This window comes from Dermacentor albipictus, chromosome 4 (genome assembly GCF_038994185.2).
Source record: "Dermacentor albipictus isolate Rhodes 1998 colony chromosome 4, USDA_Dalb.pri_finalv2, whole genome shotgun sequence".
Taxonomy (NCBI): domain Eukaryota; kingdom Metazoa; phylum Arthropoda; class Arachnida; order Ixodida; family Ixodidae; genus Dermacentor; species Dermacentor albipictus.
The window spans coordinates 14,325,719-14,346,352 of NC_091824.1; the positions used below are offsets into that span (position 1 = coordinate 14,325,719).

A 20,634-nucleotide genomic window follows, 5' to 3' on the forward strand; every position below is an offset into this window, starting at 1 on the left:
ATTAGTCATCCTTAAAAGAATATTTTTTATCTCCGCATTTACACTGTTATATCGTAAGCGATAAAATTAAAATGAAACCAAAGGCCTGATTTTCTTTTTGTTATTCAGGTCATGGAAAACTTTACCATAATCAAAACTTAATTTTTCACTGAGATAAAAGAAAACAATAAATTTTGCCTGTTCCCTGCTGGCTCATTGTCTCTTGGTTTCATATTGCTGCTACATTTATTTATAAGTACCATATATATTAGAAGGCTCATGCCAATCTTGAATATTGGCGTGCACTTCTTTCGCAATAAAAAGCTGCCGTCTGCGCACATTGTACGCTCACTTTATTGCATTGTTTATTAGGATGCACCATAATCATCATCATCAGCAGCAGCAGCCTTTATTATTATTATTATTATGTTTATAAGGCTTCGTCGTTGCGTTATTTCAGTCAATTTCCCATGCATCTATCCCTCAATGCAGCTACACTTTCCGTGAGGAGACGCCCGCTTCCCCGAAGCATGCTGCGTCACTGCTCGTGATTACAAAGGTGGAGCGTCGAGACGCGGCTCTCTTCACCTGCCATGCTTCCAACGCCTACGGTACCGACAACCTCAACATCAAGCTCATCGTGCAAGGTGATTTGTATCCGGCAGTTGCGTGCCAGGAAAGCCGCATATCATAGCAGAGCTCGCATCCATGAAGCTTTGGCAACGTGGATGGATTCACGAGTGCGCGTAACTGGATTGGTAGGCGAACGTTGAACGGAATTGAACAGGTGCCCGTCGTCTTCACCTGATGTCTAGTCCCACCTTTCCCGCTGTTCGAATCCCTGCAATCTACGTTGATGCGATTCATCACAGACCATAATCTCGCAGAGTAATTATTTATGTCTTTAAAACGAATAGCATTCTTTGGCTATTTCAGCCATTTTCGTGGTTGGTGGCATGTTGATGGTGGGTCGGACTTGGGTGATTGTGGACGATGTGGCGTCGCCCATGAAGTCTATGCCGCCGACGCAAGCGCGCTTTTCGTCGAGCACTGACGGCGTTGACGGTGCCACATCAAGGGGAGCATGTAGCGAACGTGTTCGCTATGCGCGGCTTCCACGCAGGAACTCCGGGAAGGTGAGAGAAACGGCAGCAAGGAGTAGGGGGGGGGGGCGCTGTTGCATGTTCGTTCATTAGACTTTTTGTTAGGGCTATTCCCTCACATTGACAGTCATCGTCGATGCTTTCTGCATAATTTATTTAACCTTGTCAATGTGTCCGTGGAAGCGACAGGCTGTCGGTGTTGGCTTCCACTGATGGTGAGCTGCTTCTTACAAGAGACGATCGCAGCCTAGGCCATGACCAAACCCACTCAGGAAATGAGCGAGCTTATGCTTGTAAAAAGTTTAGCACGTGTTTATTATTTCATTTTATTTCACTGTAACTCCCATGGGTGAGAGTACAGTTAAAGGCGTAGAATACAGAAAATATACAGAAACATGCATTGTGTTCGATAGATAAAGAAAAATGATGAAAACGTTTCAAAATTAAAGAAACGCAGAGTTTGTCACTTTGGCGGGTGCAGAAATTTATCAAATTCCTTTACAAGCGTTTCTAAAGTTGGCTGCGCGGCATGAAATTGGTCAACCGCGTTGCATTCCCTGATTACTTCAGGGAAAAAATAGAACCTTATTGTTATCACAGAAATATTTTTTTTTACATTGGGTCATGCTTTTGGCACTCTTTCCCTTGTCTCGTTTTGTTAACAAAGTTACGCGTTAGTTTTGAAGTGACAATTCAGCAATTAATAAAAAAACTTCGGGCGGTTTATCTTTGCTCTGTCTCGTAGCGTAGTGCCCCATGCGATGCAGAAGCTCAGTAGGTGAATTGGTTCGCTTGTGGCGGTTAAAGATGGACCTTACCGCCTTGCGCTGCACACTCTCAAGTGCTGAAATGTTTGTATTTACGCATGGAAGCCACACAATGTTCACGCATTCCAGGTTTAGTCTTATGAACGTGGCGTATGGCAAGTGCTTGGTTTCTCTAGTTGCATTACGGATGGTTCGTTTAAGAAAAGTTAACCTATTCATTGCTTTTTTTATTGCGAAAGCAATACTGCACGCACTTTCGGCCCATCGGTGGTCGTGGTGCCTCCTTACACATCTGCGCGTCACGTGACCGCGTGACGTCACGCCAGACCGAGAGACGGGGCCCCAGCTCGCGGCATCGATGGTGGAGGCGAAGCCTTGCGCGCCGCTGATGCGGCGCTACCAAGAGAGGGCGCTCGCTGGTGTGACGTCATGCTAGGAGGATAAATGGGGCTACAGCTCGGCTCGTCGCAGTGGTCGGCGCGCTGCCTTGCGCTATGTCGGACTATGTATAGCCATAAGTAACAAAGGGCAACCATGTCCACACCATCAGCCGAACCAAGGCGCAGCCAAAGGTATTTCTTTCACAATCTTCCAGGCTCAACCAAGCTAAGCCTTCAGCCAATATTTTTGACACATGTTGCATTTGGGTTGTACAGGTAAGGTCAGCTGTTATTGAAAGCCCTAAGTTTTTGTACGGAATTACCGCTTGAAGGTTTACGTCGTTAATGGAAGATGGCAATGAAAGTTTACCTTTCCTATTTGTTACTGACATTGTGACCGTCTTTTAGCATTAGTTACCATCTGCCATTCTCCAAACCTCTGGGCTACCTTGTTCAGAGAATTACTAAGAACCATTTACTTGAGCGTTTATACGGTCTTTATTTACACTGTAGAGCATGCAATCGTCCAGGAATAATCTCATTTTACCATCAACTGTTTCTACAATATCATCAATGAATTACTTAAACAAGAGTGCAGCCAAAACGTATCCCTCCGGGATAACCGAATTACCTTAGCAGTGTCAGAGCAATGTCCATTGTATTTCACTAACTTGTGGTGATGTGAAAGGTGATTTTTAATCCAGTCCATTATCGGTCCTTTTACAAATTTATAACTTGAGAGATGAGTTCAAACTGTGACACACGGCCAAAGGCCTTTGAGAAGCCTAAAAAAAAACTACAGTGTAGCCCAGTTATAACGAAGCCACTTATAGCGAAATAGCGGTTATAACGAAGGGGTTTAAATTTCCCATTCCCATTTTTGCATTTTAAGTACATTTTGGGTCCGGTTTTAACGAAGTAAATAAGAGCGCGTCGGCGGATATAACAAAGAGATTTAATGCTAACCGAAAAATAATCTGTCAGTGAACACATTTTTGCGTCCTTTAGGCGATTTTTTCCGCGAAAATAAGAGCAACATTCCGCTGACGGCGTCCTTTCGTGGCGTCGTCTGCTCTCCCGCAAAGCGAAAGGTTGCTTCACTGCATCGCATGGCACGCCGGTCTCGTGTGGCGCCGTCCTTGAACGGCGTCACGGCGTAGAGCGTTAGAGCATGCCACGCAGGGGAAAAAATGTGAAAAAGAAGAGAGACGATCTTTTTCTTTTAACGCGATAGCGTTAAGGAGCTCGTGTCGCAGAAAAGCCGGTGTCGTCGGCGTCGGTGTCGGCGTTTGCGGCGTTGACCGTGAGCGATAAATCACGGCAGGCGCTTCATAAATAAAAAGCAACTTCCAAGATTGGCCCGGTGGGAATCGAACCAGGGTCTCCGGAGTGTGAGACGGAGACGCTACCACTCAGCCACGAGTTCGATGCTTCCAAGCGGTGCAAACGCGCCTCTAGTGAATGCGGTGTTGCCTTCGAAACGAGCCGTGGAAAGTTATACTGCGTTGTATATCGGTGATTATGAACATGTAACGTACAGAAGTCACAATTCCACGAGTTGCGAAATGCGTTTCCGCTGCATTTCTTCTGCGCTTTGCGCACACGCAGAGCCATCTTGCGGCAAACACAGAAGACCCCCTCCTCTCAATGTACGGCGCTGCCCCGACAGGAGGCGCGCCGCGCGCGCATTGGGACCGCTGCCAGGCGCGTCGCGGGACTCCCTCTCCCCTGACGACGCTTCGCCGTGCTCCCGGTCCTTTCTTTAGATTACTATCTATCTCTCTGCCCGTGCCGATCGCGACGTTTGGCTGGCGTAGATCGTTTCCCCTCCGAGACACCGAGTTCTTTGGTTCGTTCCGTTCGCTCAGGCGCACGTTTCGTTGCCGCGCCGAACGCTGCGTTGCTCGACGCTCACCGCGTGATAGGTGGGCGCTAAGTCCGATGCGGGGCGCATCGTAAGTGATCGCTGTGCCGTAGCGCATTCTCTTATACCCCTTGGCGGGTCGACGGGAACGCTGTCGCGTCCCACTCTTGAAGGCGAAGCTTAAGCGTCCTCCAATTTTTTTTTGTGATGTCGCGGAGAGCGGCCGTCTTGGCCAATCGCGGTTTTCTTTTTCTCTCGAGCAGTCGGCGCCGTGGCTGGACTGGACTGCAGTCAGTCAGTCAGTCAGTCAGTCAAAAAACTTTATTAAGGTCCTAAGGAAATACTGAGACGTACTTTCGGGCCGCTCCCACGTTGCGGCCGGAAGACCATGGTCCTCCGCCCGTTCGCGGGCCCTTGGGACAAGACTTACTTGGTCCTTGGGATCGCCGCTTCTAAGGGCCTCTTCCCAGTCCTCTTGTTTATTAAAAGATGTGTTTTGTAACGCAGAGCATTACCAGAGCATGTGTGCTAACGAGCAATACTCTTCATTGCACTCGGGGCAGTGTGGGTCGATGTCCGGAGCAAAGCGGCTAAACTTTCCTCTCGAAGGGAAAGACCCTTTCAGCGCCAATATATGGGTATGCCCATGTTTGCATTTTTTTTCATAGTCCACATATTACGAAATAGCGGATATAGCGAAGTGATTTCTGATTCGCGCTGACTTCGTAATAACCGGGCTAGACAGCATATAAATTTGTGAGTAGTCATAAATGGGCAGCGCAGTGTCATCCATTGCCTCGACAAGTGTGGGTGACATTAGAAAACCCGCTTATGAAACCATGCTGAGAAAGAGGGATCAGGTTGTTTTCTTCCACAAATATTATTATTTTTAACATAATGTGCTGAATATTGTTACAACTGGTACAAGTTTGACATCGCACGTGCGGGTTGAAAACCCTGCAGAAACTCGAATCAGCATGTGACGTCAAACTCGCGCACAGGTATGTCCCATGCCAAATCGGTCTTTTCAACCAGTTGTGGAAAGACATACTGTCACGTGGTAGTGACGGTGAAGAAAGAACACAGTAGCAGTACTGTGAAAGAAAAAACTAGCTTTTATTGGGCGAACCTGTGCCCACAAAACAGGCTACACTTAAAGCACAACGATAGCGGCGAACACAGTCGGCGATCGTCGAAAATCTGATCAGCGGGTCAAGTGCGTCGGCTTTTATAGAGCAGTCGTCGAATGTTCCAGACTAATCGTTCGGACCCGTGTGCCTTCCACAAAGTTCTACACCATTCGCGTTACGCGATGAAATCAGATAACACAAGGTTCGGCGACAACAGAAAGTCAGGTAGAAGCATCGATAACTTTCCAGAAACATCTGATACATTCAGGCGCGTCCCTCGCTGTGCGATTACAGTTGTTAAGCGGCGAAACGTGGTCGCCCGATAAAGATAAGTACACGTGTCAATACCCCCCTCTTAAAAAGCATCGACCCGATGCTATATACAAGCGAAATAAAAACACCCGTAGCAAAGAAAACAACAACAAAAAATGAGGAATTTCGTCAGCGTCCGTAAAAGTGTTTAAGGCGCACCACGTGGACCACTTCAGATCGTGCGCGGCGCCGCTGTGAATGCGAAATGCCGTCTGGCACGACCTCATAGTCCAGAGCGCCAATACGTCGGATGACCTTGTAGGGTCCGAAATAGCGTCGGAGTAGTTTCTCACTGAGTCCTCGTCGGCGTATCGGTGTCCAAACCCAAACACGGTCGCCGGGCTGGTACTCAACAAAGCGTCGTCGGAGGTTGTAGTGTCGGCTGTCGGTCCTCTGTTGGTTCTTGATTCGTAGGCGGGCGAGCTGTCGGGCTTCTTAGGCGCGCTGGAGATAGCTAGCGACGTCAACATTCTCTTCGTCAGTGACGTGGGGCAGCATGGCGTCGAGCGTCGTCGTCGGGTTCCTGCCGCAAACCAGCTTAAACGGCGTGATCTGTGTTGTTTCTTGCACCGCCGTGTTGTAAGCAAATGTTGCGTACGGCAGGACGGCATCCCAGGTCTTGTGTTCGACGTCGACGTACATCGCTAGCATGTCGGCGAGGGTCTTATTCAGCCGCTCCGTAAGGCCATTCGTCTGCGGGTGGTAGGCCGTGGTCCTCCTGTGCCTTGTCTGACTGTATTTCAGAATGGCTTGGGTGAGCTCCGCTGTAAAGGCCGTTCCTCTGTCGGTGATGAGGACTTCTGGGGCGCCATGTCGAAGCAGGATGTGTTCGACAAAAAATTTCGCCACTTCGGCTGCGCTACCTTTTGGCAGTGCTTTAGTTTCAGCGAAGCGGGTGAGGTAGTCTGTCGCCACGACGATCCACTTATTTCCGGTTGTTGACGTCGGAAAGGGTCCCAGCAAGTCCATCCCGATCTGCTGGAATGGTCGGCAAGGAGGCTCGATTGGCTGTAGTAATCCGGCTGGCCTTGTCGGCGGTGTCTTACGTCGCTGACAGTCTCGGCATGTTCTGACATAATGGGCGACGTCGGCGGTCAGGCGCGGCCAATAATACTTTTGTTGTATCCTCGAGAGTGTCCGGGAAAAACCGAGGTGTCCAGCGGTCGGATCGTCATGTAGGGCGTGCAATACTTCTGGACGAAGTCCTGACGGGACAACAAGAAGGTAGTTGGCGCGGACTGATGAAAACTTCTTCTTCACGAGGAGATTGTTTCGAAGCGTGAAGGAAGATAGTCCGCGCTTAAATGCCCTGGGGACAACGTCGGTGTGCCCTTCCAAATATTCCACCAGGCCTTTTAGCTCCGGGTCTGCCCGTTGCTGCTCAGCGAAATCTTCTGCGCTTATCATGCCAAGGAAGGCGTCGTCATCTTCATCATCTTGCGGCGGCGGGTCAATGGGGGCACGTGATAGGCAATCGGCATCGGAGTGTTTTCGTCCGGACTTGTAGGTTACAGTGATGTCGTATATTCTTGTAGTCTGAGGCTCCACCGCGCCAGTCGTCCTGAAGGATCCTTTATACTCGCTAGCCAGCACAAAGCGTGATGGTCACTGACGACTTTGAATGGCCTGCCATAAAGATAAGGGCGAAATTTAGCTGTAGCCCAAACGATGGCGAGGCATTCCTTTTCGGTCGTAGAATAGTTGCCTTCCGCTTTTGACAGCGACCGGCTAGCGTAAGATATCACCTGTTCGACTCCGTTTTTCCTCTGGACTAGAACGGCACCGAGGACTAGGCTACTGGCGTCAGTATGGATTTCTGTATCGGCGTACTCGTCGAAGTGCGCAAGTACCGGCGGCGACTGCATGCGTCGTTTGAGTTCTTCAAATGCGTCGGCCTGCGGCGTTTCCCACTTGAACTCAACATCACATTTAGTTAGACGTTTCAACGGCTCGGCGATGCGTGAAAAGTCCTTGACAAAGCGCCTGTAGTAGGCACACATGCCAAGGAATCTACGCACTGCCTTCTTGTCGGTGGGCTGCGGGAACTTTGCGATGGCAGCTGTTTTCTGCGGGTCGGGGCGTACTCCGGATTTACTGATGACGTGGCCTAGGAACAGAAGCTCGTCGTAAGCGAAGCGGCATTTTTCTGGCTTCAGAGTGAGCCGTGCTGACATGATGGCGTCTAGTACTGTCGCAAGCCGCCTCAGGTGATCGTCAAAATTTCCGGCGAAGACGACGACGTCATCCAAGTAAACGAGACAGGTCTGCCACTTCAATCCTGCTAACACGGTGTCCATGACGCGCTGGAACGTTGCAGGCGCCGAGCACAGTCCGAATGGCATAACCTTGAACTCGTAGAGGCCGTCTGGGGTGATGAAGGCCGTCTTTTCGCGATCTCTTTCGTCGACTTCTATTTGCCAATAGCCAGACTTGAGGTCCATCGATGAGAAGTATTTAGCATTGCAGAGCCGATCCAATGCGTCGTCTATCCGTGGAAGGGGGTATACGTCCTTCTTCGTGATCTTGTTCAGACGACGATAATCGACGCAGAAACGTAGGGTTCCGTCCTTTTTCTTCACCAGGACAACAGGGGATGCCCACGGGCTTTTCGACGGCTGGATGATGTCGTCGCGCAGCATTTCGTCGACTTGTTCTCTTATAGCTTCGCGTTCTCACGGCGAAACTCGGTAAGGGCTTTGGCGGAGTGGTCGAGCGTACTCCTCGGTGATTATGCGATGCTTGGCGACTGGTGTTTGTCGAATCCTCGATGTCGTCGAAAAGCAGTCTTTGTATCGTCGGAGCAGACTTCTGAGCTGCTGTTGCTTAATCACTGGGAGACTTGGATTAATGTCGTAGTCTGGTTCGGGAACCGTGGTAGTCGGGGTAGATGTGGCGGAATCCGAGAGGACAAACGCATTACTGGTTTCCACAATTTTCTCGATGTACGCGATCGTCGTGCCCTTGTTGATGTGCTTGAACTCCGGGCTGAAGTTTGTCAGCAACACTTCAGTTTTCCCTCCATGCAGTCGAGCGATCCCTCTTGCGACGCAAATTTCACGGTCTAGCAGGAGGCGTTGGTCGCCTTCGATGACACCTTCTACGTCGGCGGGTATTTCGGTGCCGACCGAAATAACAATGCTGGAGCGGGGCGGGATGCTCACTTGGTCTTCGAGCACACTCAAGGCGTGGTGACTACGAGGGCTCTCCGGCGGTATCGCTTTATCTTCCGACAGCGTTATTGACTTCGACTTCAGGTCGATGACTGCGCCGTGTTGGTTCAGGAAGTCAATACCGAGAATGACCTCTCGAGAACACTGTTGGAGGATAACGAAGTTGGCAGGGTAAGTCCGGTCATGAATGGTTATCCTTGCCGTGCAGATTCCAGTCGGCGTAATCAGGTGTCCTCCAGCGGTGCGAATTTGAGGGCCTTCCCATGCAGTCTTAACCTTCTTCGACTGGGCGGCGATGTGTCCACTCATGACGGAGTAATCAGCACCGGTGTCCACTAAGGCGGTAACTGCGTGGCCGTCGAGAAGCACGTCGAGGTCGGTGGTTCTTTGTCTGGCGTTGCAGTTAGGTCTTGGCGTCGGATCACGGCTGCGTCGTGTTGAACTGAAACTGGAACGTCGCGTCGTCAAGTCGTCTTTCGTTGGTGTAGTCTTGGCTTGCTGACTTCGTCGGGACGGCGGCGTGTCGTCATTAGGTCGTCGAGATGGTTTCTTCATCGACTTCGTCGGCGGCGGAGGATCTTCGTCAGTTCGACGAACAGCAACCGCACCTCCATCGGTTGCTGCTTTTAGTTTTCCGGATATGGGCTCGCAGAGCGGCCCCGAGCTGGACCAGTGTACGGTCGGCGCTGCGGTGACAGGTAGCGGCCTGGTGACGGTGAACGGGATGGTCGTTGAGAGTTCCGCTGAGTGGCGGCTAGGTAATCGGCGATTTCACGTGGGCGCTCGCCAAGCTGTGGACGCGGCGCGTTGACGGCGAACCCTCTCAGTCCCAGGTCGCGGTATGGGCATCGGCGGTACACATGGCCGGCTTCTCCGCAGTGATAGCAGAGCGGGCGGTGGTCGGGGGCTCGCCAAATGTCCGTCTTCCTCGCGTAGGTGCGCTGGGCGACGTATTGGCGTGCTGGCTGCGGCGGCGGTGGCGGACGACGGAATTGCGGCGTTGCAGGACCCTGGCGCGGTCGCGCAGGGGGGCCTTGACGGCGGGCGACGGCGGCGGCGTAGGTCATTGCCTCCGGCTGCGGTGATTCTGCTTCCACCTCAGGAACTCCAAGGGATCGGTGCACCTCTTCTTTCACCACGTCGGCGATCGAGGCCACTTGAGGCTGCGACGAAGGCAAGACCTTGCGCAGTTCTTCGCGCACAATGGCCCTGATGGTCTCGCGCAGATCGTCTGTGGCCAGTGATTGAATTCCTGCGTAGTGGGTAGAGCTCGTACGGCGGTTGAATTGCCGGTTCCGCATTTCGAGTGTCTTCTCAATGCTGGTTGCCTCGCGAAGGAACTCTTCTACGGTCTTCGGTGGGCTTCGTACCATTGCGCCGAAAAGTTCTTCCTTCACACCACGCATGAGAAGGCGGACTTTCTTCTCTTCGGGCATATCCGGGTCGGCGTGGCGGAAGAGACGTTTCATTTCTTCCGTGAAGATAGCAACGTTCTCGTTCGGTAGCTGCACTCGGGCGTCCAGCATGGCTTCGGCCCTTTCCTTGCGCACGACGCTCGTAAAGGTGCGCAGGAAGCCGCTACGGAAGAGGTCCCATGTCGTTAAGGTCGACTCCCGGTTCTCAAACCACGTTGTGGCGGCGTCTTCTAAGGCGAAGTAGACATGCCGCAGCTTGTCGTCGGAGTCCCAGTTGTTAAATGTCGCGATTCGCTCGTAGGTCTCCAGCCAGGATTCCGGGTCTTCATTCGCTGCTCCATGGAAGGTCGGTGGGTCGCGGGGTAGTTGTAAGATAACGGGGGACGCTGGGGCAGCCATTGAGGTTGTCTTGACCACGATCTTCTTTGTCGCCTCAGGTAGAAGTCCGTGCTCTGGGGGCAGTCCTTGCAGTCTGCGGCTAGCACGCTGGTCTTGGGCGGTGTCGGTTTTGTCCTCGGGCTTCGGGCTTGGATCGCGGCTTTGCGGGGGCGTTCGGTACATGAACGCACTAGCACCTCCACCAGATGTCACGTGGTAGTGACGGTGAAGAAAGAACACAGTAGCAGTACTGTGAAAGACAAAACTAGCTTTTATTGGGCGAACCTGTGCCCACAAAACAGGCTACACGTAAAGCACAACGATAGCGGCGAACACAGTCGGCGATCGTCGAAAATCTGATCAGTGGGTCAAGTGCGTCGGCTTTTATAGAGCAGTCGTCGAATGTTCCAGACTAATCGTTCGGACCCGTGTGCCTTCCACAAAGTTCTACACCATTCGCGTTACGCGATGAAATCAGATAACACAAGGTTCGGCGACAACAGACAGCCAGGTAGAAGCATCGATAACTTTCCAGAAACATCGGATACATTCAGGCGCGTCCCTCGCTGTGCGATTACAGTTGTTAAGCGGCGAAACGTGGTCGCCCGATAAAGATAAGTACACGTGTCAATACATAGGCCATTGTGATCGATGTGTTAACAAAAGGCTAAAGGTCCATGAGCAATTACTAGGAGGAGCGGCATATCTGCATCTGGGCGAGCATTGTCCAGTATGTGGCTACCTAACAATTTTCAGAGACACCAACCTTCTTTACAAGGAAAGAGATCAAATCAATCGACAAGTAATCGAGGCGTTTCATTTCAGATCGAGTTGGAGACACATGTGATTGCTGGGGCGAGGAGCGACGCGGTCTGTATTTGCCTTATGATTACGGCGTCCTCCTGACTGAGTGCCGGGTGCGGAGGCGGCATTGTCTGACGAGCTAAGCGGTAACACTTAGTTAGTTTGGAATAACTGGTCAATCTTTCCATAGTTTCGAACCACCACACGGAACGGTCACTCTCGGGGGCGCGGAAGGTAAGCGCTCGCGCCGCCGATTGGGCCGTCTCGTTGTGGTTCGGTGAGGATGCACACTCGCCGGCGTGCACCGGGAACCACTTGGTTATGATGGTGCTGCCGCGGTCATGAAGTTGGAGCTTGCCGATAGTGGCGGCCGCAGGCGCGCATATTCGCCCCTTGGCAAAGTTGCGCACGGCGTTCCTCGAGTCGCTGAGCAGGGTGCGACACTCAGCCTCAGTGATCGTCAGAGCGATGGCAACCTCCTCAGCGTCTGTGGCGTTCGTGCGCCGCACGCTCGCTGCCGTTGTCTTGGTGCCGGTAGCCGCTGCAACGACCACTACCGCGAAGCCTTTCCGCTTGTATTCCGCTGCGTCCACGTACCGGGCGTGCGGGTTTTGGACGCGATGTTCGGAGAGGGCCTTAGCTCACTTCTGCCGCCGTTCTTGGTTGTACTTTGGGTGCATGTTCTTCGGGATGGGGTCCGCGTAAACGTGTGCCCGCGCCTCCTCTGTGATCTCGCACGGCTGCCGGCTGGGAGCTTGGGGGTTGTAACCCAAGGTCATCAGTATATTGCGACCCGTCTTGGCGGTAGAGAGGCGCTCCATTTGCGCAGCGATCTGCGCGTCAGCTATTTCTTCTAGGGTGTTATGGACGCCGAGCTACAGGAGCTGAGCCGTACTCGTGGTCTCCATTAAGCCCAACGCCGTCTTGTAAGCCCGTCTGATCAGCATGTTGATCTTGGTCCTGTCAGTGACCTGCCAGTTGAGGTAGGCCACAACATAGGCGATGTGTCTGATCATGAACGACTGGACAAGGCGCACGAGGCTGTCTTCACCCATGCCCGCCCGTCGTGTAGAGACTCAGTGTAAGAGCCGGCTGGCGTCCATTGCCTTGGTGGTAAGCTTGTTGATGGTCTCGCCGTTGCGGCCGCTCTTGAGCAGCTGACCCAGGACCCTGATCTTGGGAACTTCGGGGATGCGTTGCCCCGGTGCAGTCATAATCTTGATGTGGTCACACTCCCGAAGGGGTGCGCACTTCCGTCCCGGTAGAAGCGGTGTGAGGACGAACAGCTCGGATTTGGCGGGCGAGCACATTAGACCTGTGCCGTCAAGGTGCTGCTCGATGGCAGTAACCGTCGCTTGCAGCTGTTGCTTGATGCTGGCGTCGGTGCCGCCGGCCGCCCACAGGGTAATGTCGTCAGCGTAGATCATATGCCGGACGCCGGTCCCCGCTACTGCCCTCGCTACGCCGATTATGAAGAGGTTAAAGAGCAACGGCGAGATGACTGAACCCTGCGGAGTACCCGTACTGCCAAGCTTGTGTTCGGGGAGCTTGAGGTCTCCGGCGTGCAGTTCCACCATGCGATTGGTCAAGAAGTCTTGAATGCAATTGTAGCTTTTTACCGCCATGTTGAGTCTTGATAGTTGTGCTAATATGACTTAGTGTTTGAGTAGGTCAAATGCACTGTGTAAATCGAGCTTCAGAATTACTTTGTGGTCTTGTGTCTTGTCGATGATTTTTTTAGTTGTAACATGGCATCTTGTGTGCATAGTCTGCACCGGAAGCCGATCATGGTGTCAGGATAGAGGCCTTCCTTCTCTAGGTATTCCTGCCACCGGTTGGCGACCACGTGTTCCAGCACCTTGCCCACGCAGGACGTGAGCGAGATGGGACGCAGGTTGCCGATGTGCAGGATTTTGCAGGATTTTGCAACCGGTAGTCCGGTTGCAAAATCAGGATCGTTCTTGCCGTTTTCCACTGTAGCGGGAGCTTGCCCCAATGCCAGCATTCATTGAAGTAATGGATGCCTCTATCGAAGCATCCTCCAGGTTGCGTAGCATCTTGTTGGTAATGAGATCGGGGCCGGCTGCTGAGCAGGTGTTGAGCTCGTGCAGCGCTACCCGTACCTCTGATATGGTAATGTCTCGGTCGAGCCACGCGTTGGGCAGCCCCTCGTATGGCGGGTGGGTTTCCGTTGGCATGTCCGGCAGATACTTGGCTTCCAGGCTCTTGATAACAGCGTCTTTTCCTTGTTGTTGTGTGATGGTGTGCATGAGGCGGGCCAGGCGGCTCGCGCTGGTATGACTTGGTCTTTCATTCGTCTAGGAGGTGCCGAAATAGATTCCATGCGCAACTGCGATGCAGGGCCCTGTCAGCTCGTATGACTAATCGTGGTGTTCGTTGGCTTTTCATTTGTTCACCGTGTGTTACATGTAGGAGAGATTGGCAGCATATGTATTTTGTTCACTTTTACTAAATCCAGTCACAAGACTGAGCCCGTCCTTGCAAATTTTTACGCTTCTCCCGTATTTAACTGCGCCGTTTTAAGTATATGTTAATCTGGGACATCGAAGGTTATTACGAGGTTCGTTAACTGTTAGAATGGACTCCAATATTGTTCATGGTAGTAATGAAACTGCTTTATTGTGAAATATTGACCATACAAATATGTGGAGTTGCTAAAGCTATGGGTTTGGCTTGAGTGGCAGTGCCCGACGGCTGAGGCAGTCCAAAACACGCAGGTCATATGCACATAGTAGTAGTACCTAGCACTGCACATTTCACAACAGTTTGCTAAACGTTTCTACAATTTAACAGTGGAAACATTTTACGACAATATATGAATCATGTGACGTATCACGTATGATGTGAAGAATCATGTGACAGCTGTCAATCTTTCTTACGACTATTAATTGAGTACTTCAATCTTAACAAAACAGTGCGCGAAAAAGATGCAGACGAGAAAAAGAGAACCGGCAAACACGGACGCTCATGTTTGTCCTTTCCCTCTTTGTTGTCTATGCCTTTTTCGCGCACTTTTTCGTTAAGATGAAACCACGGCATCTTGTCCAGCTCTCAGTTTTGATGAACTGAGTATCCGTTGGTCAGGCACGTCGTTACCATCGATGGTGCATACGAAGACATTAGGCAAAAAATAAGGACGGGACGATGATTGAGACAGAATGGAAGAAACGTACAGGAAAGCCCCCTCCTTATTATTCTTTTGCGCTGTTACATAAGCTGCGATGAACCAACTAGCGCAGCAATCAACCATTCAAGACACATCTTGTTTTAACACGGGGGTGCAGAGCGTTTTCTCTTGAATAAAGTTGTCAAGCAGGCATGTAACGGTTGCAGCATTGTTTATACCAAAAATATTTTTACGCGATGATTTGTCGAAAAATACCAGAGAAATTTAGCACGTATCTAATACCTTAGCAGCTTTGTTAATAGTCGTACCATAACAAGCATACATCAAAATACTTTTAGCGATAATTTCACGTTCTCTCTCAAGAGGAATCGAGGGACAAAAATAATGGCAACAAATGTTCGTCTCAATGCTTTAGGCAAGAGCGGAAACATCCTGCTTACGAACTCGGACAGGTCAGAAGGTTTTAAGCGAAAAATATAAGACATGCGACGTTACCGATTTGTGCGCATACCTATTGTACATGGCTGTTGCATCTCATGTGAAAATCAAGTCAGGCGAAGGTACCTGACATATGAAGCATGCTCAGGTTCAAAAGTCATATCGATTTTATTCGCATAGAATTATCCACCCAGTGTGCATGGCCAAAAGAAAAAAAAAACATCTGCTTTCATTAGACCCCGTGAAAGTGGATGCACAGCGAAGCTGTTGCCAACGTTTGACAAGTACAACCTTCGTACAAATACCCCCACCTCGACTGACGTTACAACACATTTCACAAGCACCACTACCACACGCGAACGCACGTTTGCGCAAGTGCAGCCTACATCGTCATTCTTCTAGGCCCTCCGCCAGACGCAAATTACTTATTACGCTTTTTGCGATCTACCAGCCTTTGTGAAAGTCTTTAACTGGAACGCCTTTTTTGTGTGTGTGTCCCCGTGTGTGCGTGTTCTTTTTTTTCTTTTTTTAACGCATTGCTCTCTGTCCTCTTTCTAACCCTTATCTCCCATCCCCAGTGTAGGGTCGCAAACCGGAAACTGATATCTGGTTAACCTCCCTGCCTTCCCCTTCATCTCTATCTCTCTCTTATTGAACTAAATGTTTAAAAGTAAATAGCGTCAGAAAAATGCGTAGAGTACGAATTAGAGGCAAGCTGCAGACGTGAAGGCTTCGGAATAAATGAGGAACCATAATTCTGTAATGCTCAAATTGAAAGACAAAAGAGAGTTTTAGTTTAGGGGACGCAAGCGGCTTGCGTACGCAAGAACTAGGGGCGACGGTACTGCGCATGCGCAGACCGCTACATCTACTTGCGTCCTTGGGTTGTTGGCCGGCCGAAAACATCGCTGCCCCTAAGTGGTCACGTTTCCCACGTGACTCTCGCGATGTAGGAGAACTTACGAGTAGCTAGCGGGTAGCTAATATAATAAATATTTCGCCAAGTGTCGACAGACGTCGTTTTTTATAAATATTAGAGAGGTTTAGCATGTCCGGTATTCGGGAAAATGCAGGCGGGGGCGTTGTGGCGGAGCTATGAACGGGGGTGGCCTGCATGGTGCAGCTACGTGGTGGCGAAAAGCTCAAACATACAAAAACAACTAATATTACTGTAACCAAGTCTATTATACTTCGCTGCAGGTGTAAATTTTTGGCACTGGCTTAATTGTGTTGCTGCCAAAAATTTATACCCGCAAAGTAAAATACACTTGGTTACTGCAGTATTAGCTGTTTTTGTAGGCTTGAGCTTCGCGCCACCGGGTGGCTGCACCATGCAGAGCGCTCCCATTCATGGCTCCACCCCGAAGGCCTAGCCTGCGTTTACCCGAATACCGGACACTCCAAACTTCTCTATTAAATGCTTTTAATAAGAATAGTTCTATGTGCCTTACTTCATATGCTTGATTTCATGTTTAAAAATGGCCAGGCTTAGCTTGGTTAAGCCGAGAATGCATTGCATATTGCGCGAGTTGCGGTCCCGCTTTTCCTCCGGTTGTCGTGACGTCACGTCACGTGGTTGCGCTAAAGGTCAATGGTGGCTGTCCGGCCGCACCCAAGGGCTGAACTGAGTGATTGCAATATGCAACGCATAAAAATGATAACGCAACAAAGATCAGACGTTGATGGCGCTGCGAGCGCCTGCGACCTCATTGCGGCTTGCGTTTGAGGCCGCTAACCTATAACGTGTTTCTGCTTGCGTACGCAAACGCAAACGCGCCCAAGCGTTAGGGGCCCGAACGCCTTGCGTGCCCTAAACTAAAACTCTCTAAAGCCCTTTTCCAGCTGCCGTTTGAGGTCTGCCTGAGTGGTCGCGGCCGCTAGGTGGGCGGTACTCTTTTTCGACAGTGTTTGCCACAATGTCGATTACGTTCGCAGCGCACGCTGTGCGAGGATATAACTGGCAGAGAGAGGGGCCGCGCATCAAGGACAGATACATTGCGGGCACACGTTTGTCACTCGCGCACGTAAATTGCGCTAGTGTTTTTTTTTCTAACAAACTATATGATTGCCCAATTCGGGTCAGATTCAAAAATAATATTATGTCGCCGAAGCGTGTTCGGCCCTGTACTGTCACCGATTGCCGAGTGGCTGTGAAGCATTTGGTTCGTGAATAGCTTCAGCCGACGTGTAAAGTCGTGAAAGCCTGGCCTTTTCCGTCATTTTCTGCATCCGAAGCATCCGCACGCATGAGGCGAGACGCGAAAACCGATGCAGGTATGGATGTAAGTGGTAATTCCAAGCTAAGCCAGATAACGCATTTGCAGAGCCGTGTTTAGCTCCCTTGAACCTATGCAGGGCACTGGAACGCGTGCTCACATGGCGGTTCAAATTATTTGATCATTGTGAGTTATTATGTATCTCTATTATGTCTTTTTTGTCTCGTTGCCATGTTCATTATTCAGCAATTCAGTATATTCTTCTTATCGTATTTCACGTGCGATAACGTAGAACTAGGCACAAACAATGAAATGTTCCTTTCCTTCGACCGCTTCCTAACCTTACAGCAAAGGACCGATGGAGGAAGCAAGCGTACTCTGAAAGCTCCCTTCACCCGTCCTTACGTAAGGAATGGTTACCGCATGCCTGGGTTCGATATGGTCTCTTAAAGGGCCCCTGAAACGGTTCGGACAAATTTTGTAGGCGCGTAGGGTACAGCTTAAGTAGAACATTCGCACCACAATTTAAGTGAAGCGTTACGTATTAATGGAGCTGCAAGGGATTAGAAGTTACCCTCCTCCCTAGCTATGCATTTCCTCCTCAACTCGCTCTCCGAGCGAGCGGCGCTAAGCTCTGCCTTCACTGGTTTAGCGTCACGATGCGACGTCACATCGCTCACTTCCGGTTGTTTAGGAGCACGCCCACTCCCGCGCGAGACCTCTCCGCTAGCAGCTTGGCCGTCGACCGAGGGCTATCGAAGCAGCGTGCGTTGCGAGCATTCTGTCGTAGCGCCGAACGTGTCCAGTACTCCGCCAAAAACAGGCAAGCTGGTCATTTCGGCAAATGACTGGAGGCATAAACTCAAGCTGATGAAGGAACTTTAGCGTAGACGTACGTTAGCAGCCTGATCGGTCTGCACGGTCCAGACACTTGCTGGCGCAGCGCTTAACCAGTCAAACAAAGCGCTAATATTGCTCTAACCAAGTGTAAAGCATTTTAAACATTTATAAATCACCGTGTTGATGATTACACTCCTGCGAAAAATACACACCAGCAGCAAAGAATACACTTCGTTGCTGCTACTGTGTATGGTTGAGCTCTGTGCCACCAGGTGGCTGCACCGTGCAGACCGTTCACATTTGCCCTTCTGCTCATCTCGTGGCTCATCCCGGCACAGTCAAGCGGCCAGACCCTGTCCCCTTGCGCTTGCGTTTGCCCTAATACTGGACTCGCGGTTTGCAGGTCGCAGGTTTGCAGTCCACAAAGCAACAAAGTCGAATCATAGTGCTCGCGAAAAGACTGAGACCGACTCTGACCGCGGAGCTCTCGTCAAAATGGAGTACGTTGTAACACAAGCAGACGACACTTGCTGTGTGCCGGAAGTGCTGAAGTGTACTAAAAAACTATCCTTGTGTATTCTCTTTAAGTTATTTTCTTTTTACAAAAACAAAGTAACTAACATTCCAACTATTACGAGCATCATTTTTTCACCATAAAGTTGGAAAAATTATCGACCACGCGCCCTGGTCAGCCAATCAGATAGCGCGCCCATGTGACGTAATATGGGTTATTTGCATCATATGGGTAGAGGCGGCTTAAAATTCCGCCGAGCAGTGCGCTGCGATCGGCAGCGATGGGTATTTTTAGAACCTTATAATAAATTACACGCTTTACGCAGAGCACTTAGATGCATCAATTAATGATCAGAAGAACCTACTCTAACGACTCAGTACGTTTGTAGAAAATTGCCAAAATCGTTTCAGGGTCCCTTTAAGAGCTTTACGCGAACACGGTTATTCAATAAAAAGATGTATCGTCGCATAATTTTTAAATTGAAGTGCTGATGTAGAGACGCGTGGACGCTTTCTTCTACTTTTGTTTAAGAAACTTAAAGTACCACATTTTAGCGCAGACCTTGATAGGCTCCAGCAACGCTGGCGTGCAACACCTAGCAACGGTCTCGCAACGCCTATGAACGCTACTCATGCCGAACGTGCGACTGAAGCGAACATGCCTGGCAAGACGCACCGTGCTCGTGCTTCTCCGCAGGCGAGCGACAGTGCGCATGCGCAAGCAGACATAACGTGGCTAAGCAGTGAGGTGAAGCGCTCGTTCAAGGCCAGGAGCTGCGTAAGGACGCATGAAGGTAGCTTCGCAGTCGCCTTGCGCTGAGGAAGCACCAAGGAAGCCTTCGCTGAGGGTGCCTCAGGAAGGAAGCTTTCAAAGTGACATAAGGTGGCCTTACCGTAATGAAGGCTTCCTTACTGAGGTAAGGAGGGTTTCATTGTTTGGCCCCTAATCTGCTTGGACCCTTTTTTTTTTACTAGGAGGTCAGGCGAGCCTACCCCCCAGTCATGGTGAATTGTGGTCGATTTTCGACTCTATTAGCGCTAATTACGCCCGTGCCGTTACTTCTACCTACTTTGAGCCGAATTCCCACTTCTTTTGGGCACCTTTCAGACATTGCCACACGCGAGCTCTGTTCATTCCAAGCGAACTCGCTTCGTTTTCCAAAAGTTTGTCGTACGTCGGCTTTGCCTTAACGCGTTTACATCTACGGGAGTACACTTTTTTTTACAGAGGCAATGTGCAACATGGTTAATGTTTTATTAACTTGGCGGTAATTACGCACATACCTTAGATTTGTACCCTGCGACAAATTGCCGCTTCCTGTTTAGTTGAGACCTAAATTTTCATACTGTGTTCGACTCGCTACGACGCTCTGGAGACTCGAAAGAGCCGTTTATTTTTTCTGGAAGCAGTTAAATATAATGGCATCCCACATACGCCAGCCTCGTCGGAAATCATTTAAGACCCCGTCTTTAAAAAAGGAGCACGCTCGTGTTCTAGCTGACGATGAAGATGGACGTTACGTAATTTAAATGGACTTTCAGAGGGCCTAGTTGATGCATAATCGACATGATTAAACAGGGTAACAAAAACAAAAGGCTGATACGGCACTAAAGATGGCTATACGGCACTAAAATGGCTATAGACACGGGACAAGCATCCCGTGTCTATAGCCATTTTGTTTCGTGTCGTGCCTGTTTTTTTGCCCTGTGCAATAATGTCAAGCTATGGGACTTCTTCATCACCGAATGCAGCGGTTGCTAACTGTGGCGTGTGTCTACTAGGCCATGGAAGGCATGTCTTGTGATTCAATGCACTTCAGTGCCGACTACAGGTTCTGTTTTTTTGCGGAAGGTCCATCACGGTGGCTGCAGGACGCCTTTGTAACTGAAATCTGCAGCGTGCCTGTAGTCATAATGCGCCATTTTGCCTCGCTGGCTCATGAAATCTTGTGTACGCCGGTCTTCACAGCACGCGGGAACCGTGTAGCTCTTTATCTTTCCATAAAAAATCTGCTAGTATGAGAAACTATTAAAGGAGCAATAAAATTACTAAATACGATTGGCTTCTATATACATCTCGCCAGTCGTTTGCTGTTTTTCTTTTTATTTCATCCTATTTCTTCAACACTAGAAGCTCATAGAAATATAAGAGGGCTAGAAGCTCATAGAAATATAAC

The 20,634-nt window shown here is 50.2% G+C and overlaps 1 protein-coding gene across 2 annotated transcripts in view; it reads left to right on the forward strand.

Moving 5' to 3' along the window:
- The window catches only part of LOC135917152 (cell adhesion molecule Dscam1-like), a 1,023,231-nt gene that overhangs the window by 414,799 nt on the left and 587,798 nt on the right, over window positions 1-20,634 (forward strand). For both annotated transcript variants that reach the window (XM_070536836.1, XM_070536837.1), the window contains exon 19: window positions 472-626. In XM_070536836.1, coding sequence (XP_070392937.1) covers window positions 472-626 — 155 coding nt within the window. The remainder of the gene's footprint in view (window positions 1-471; window positions 627-20,634) is intronic.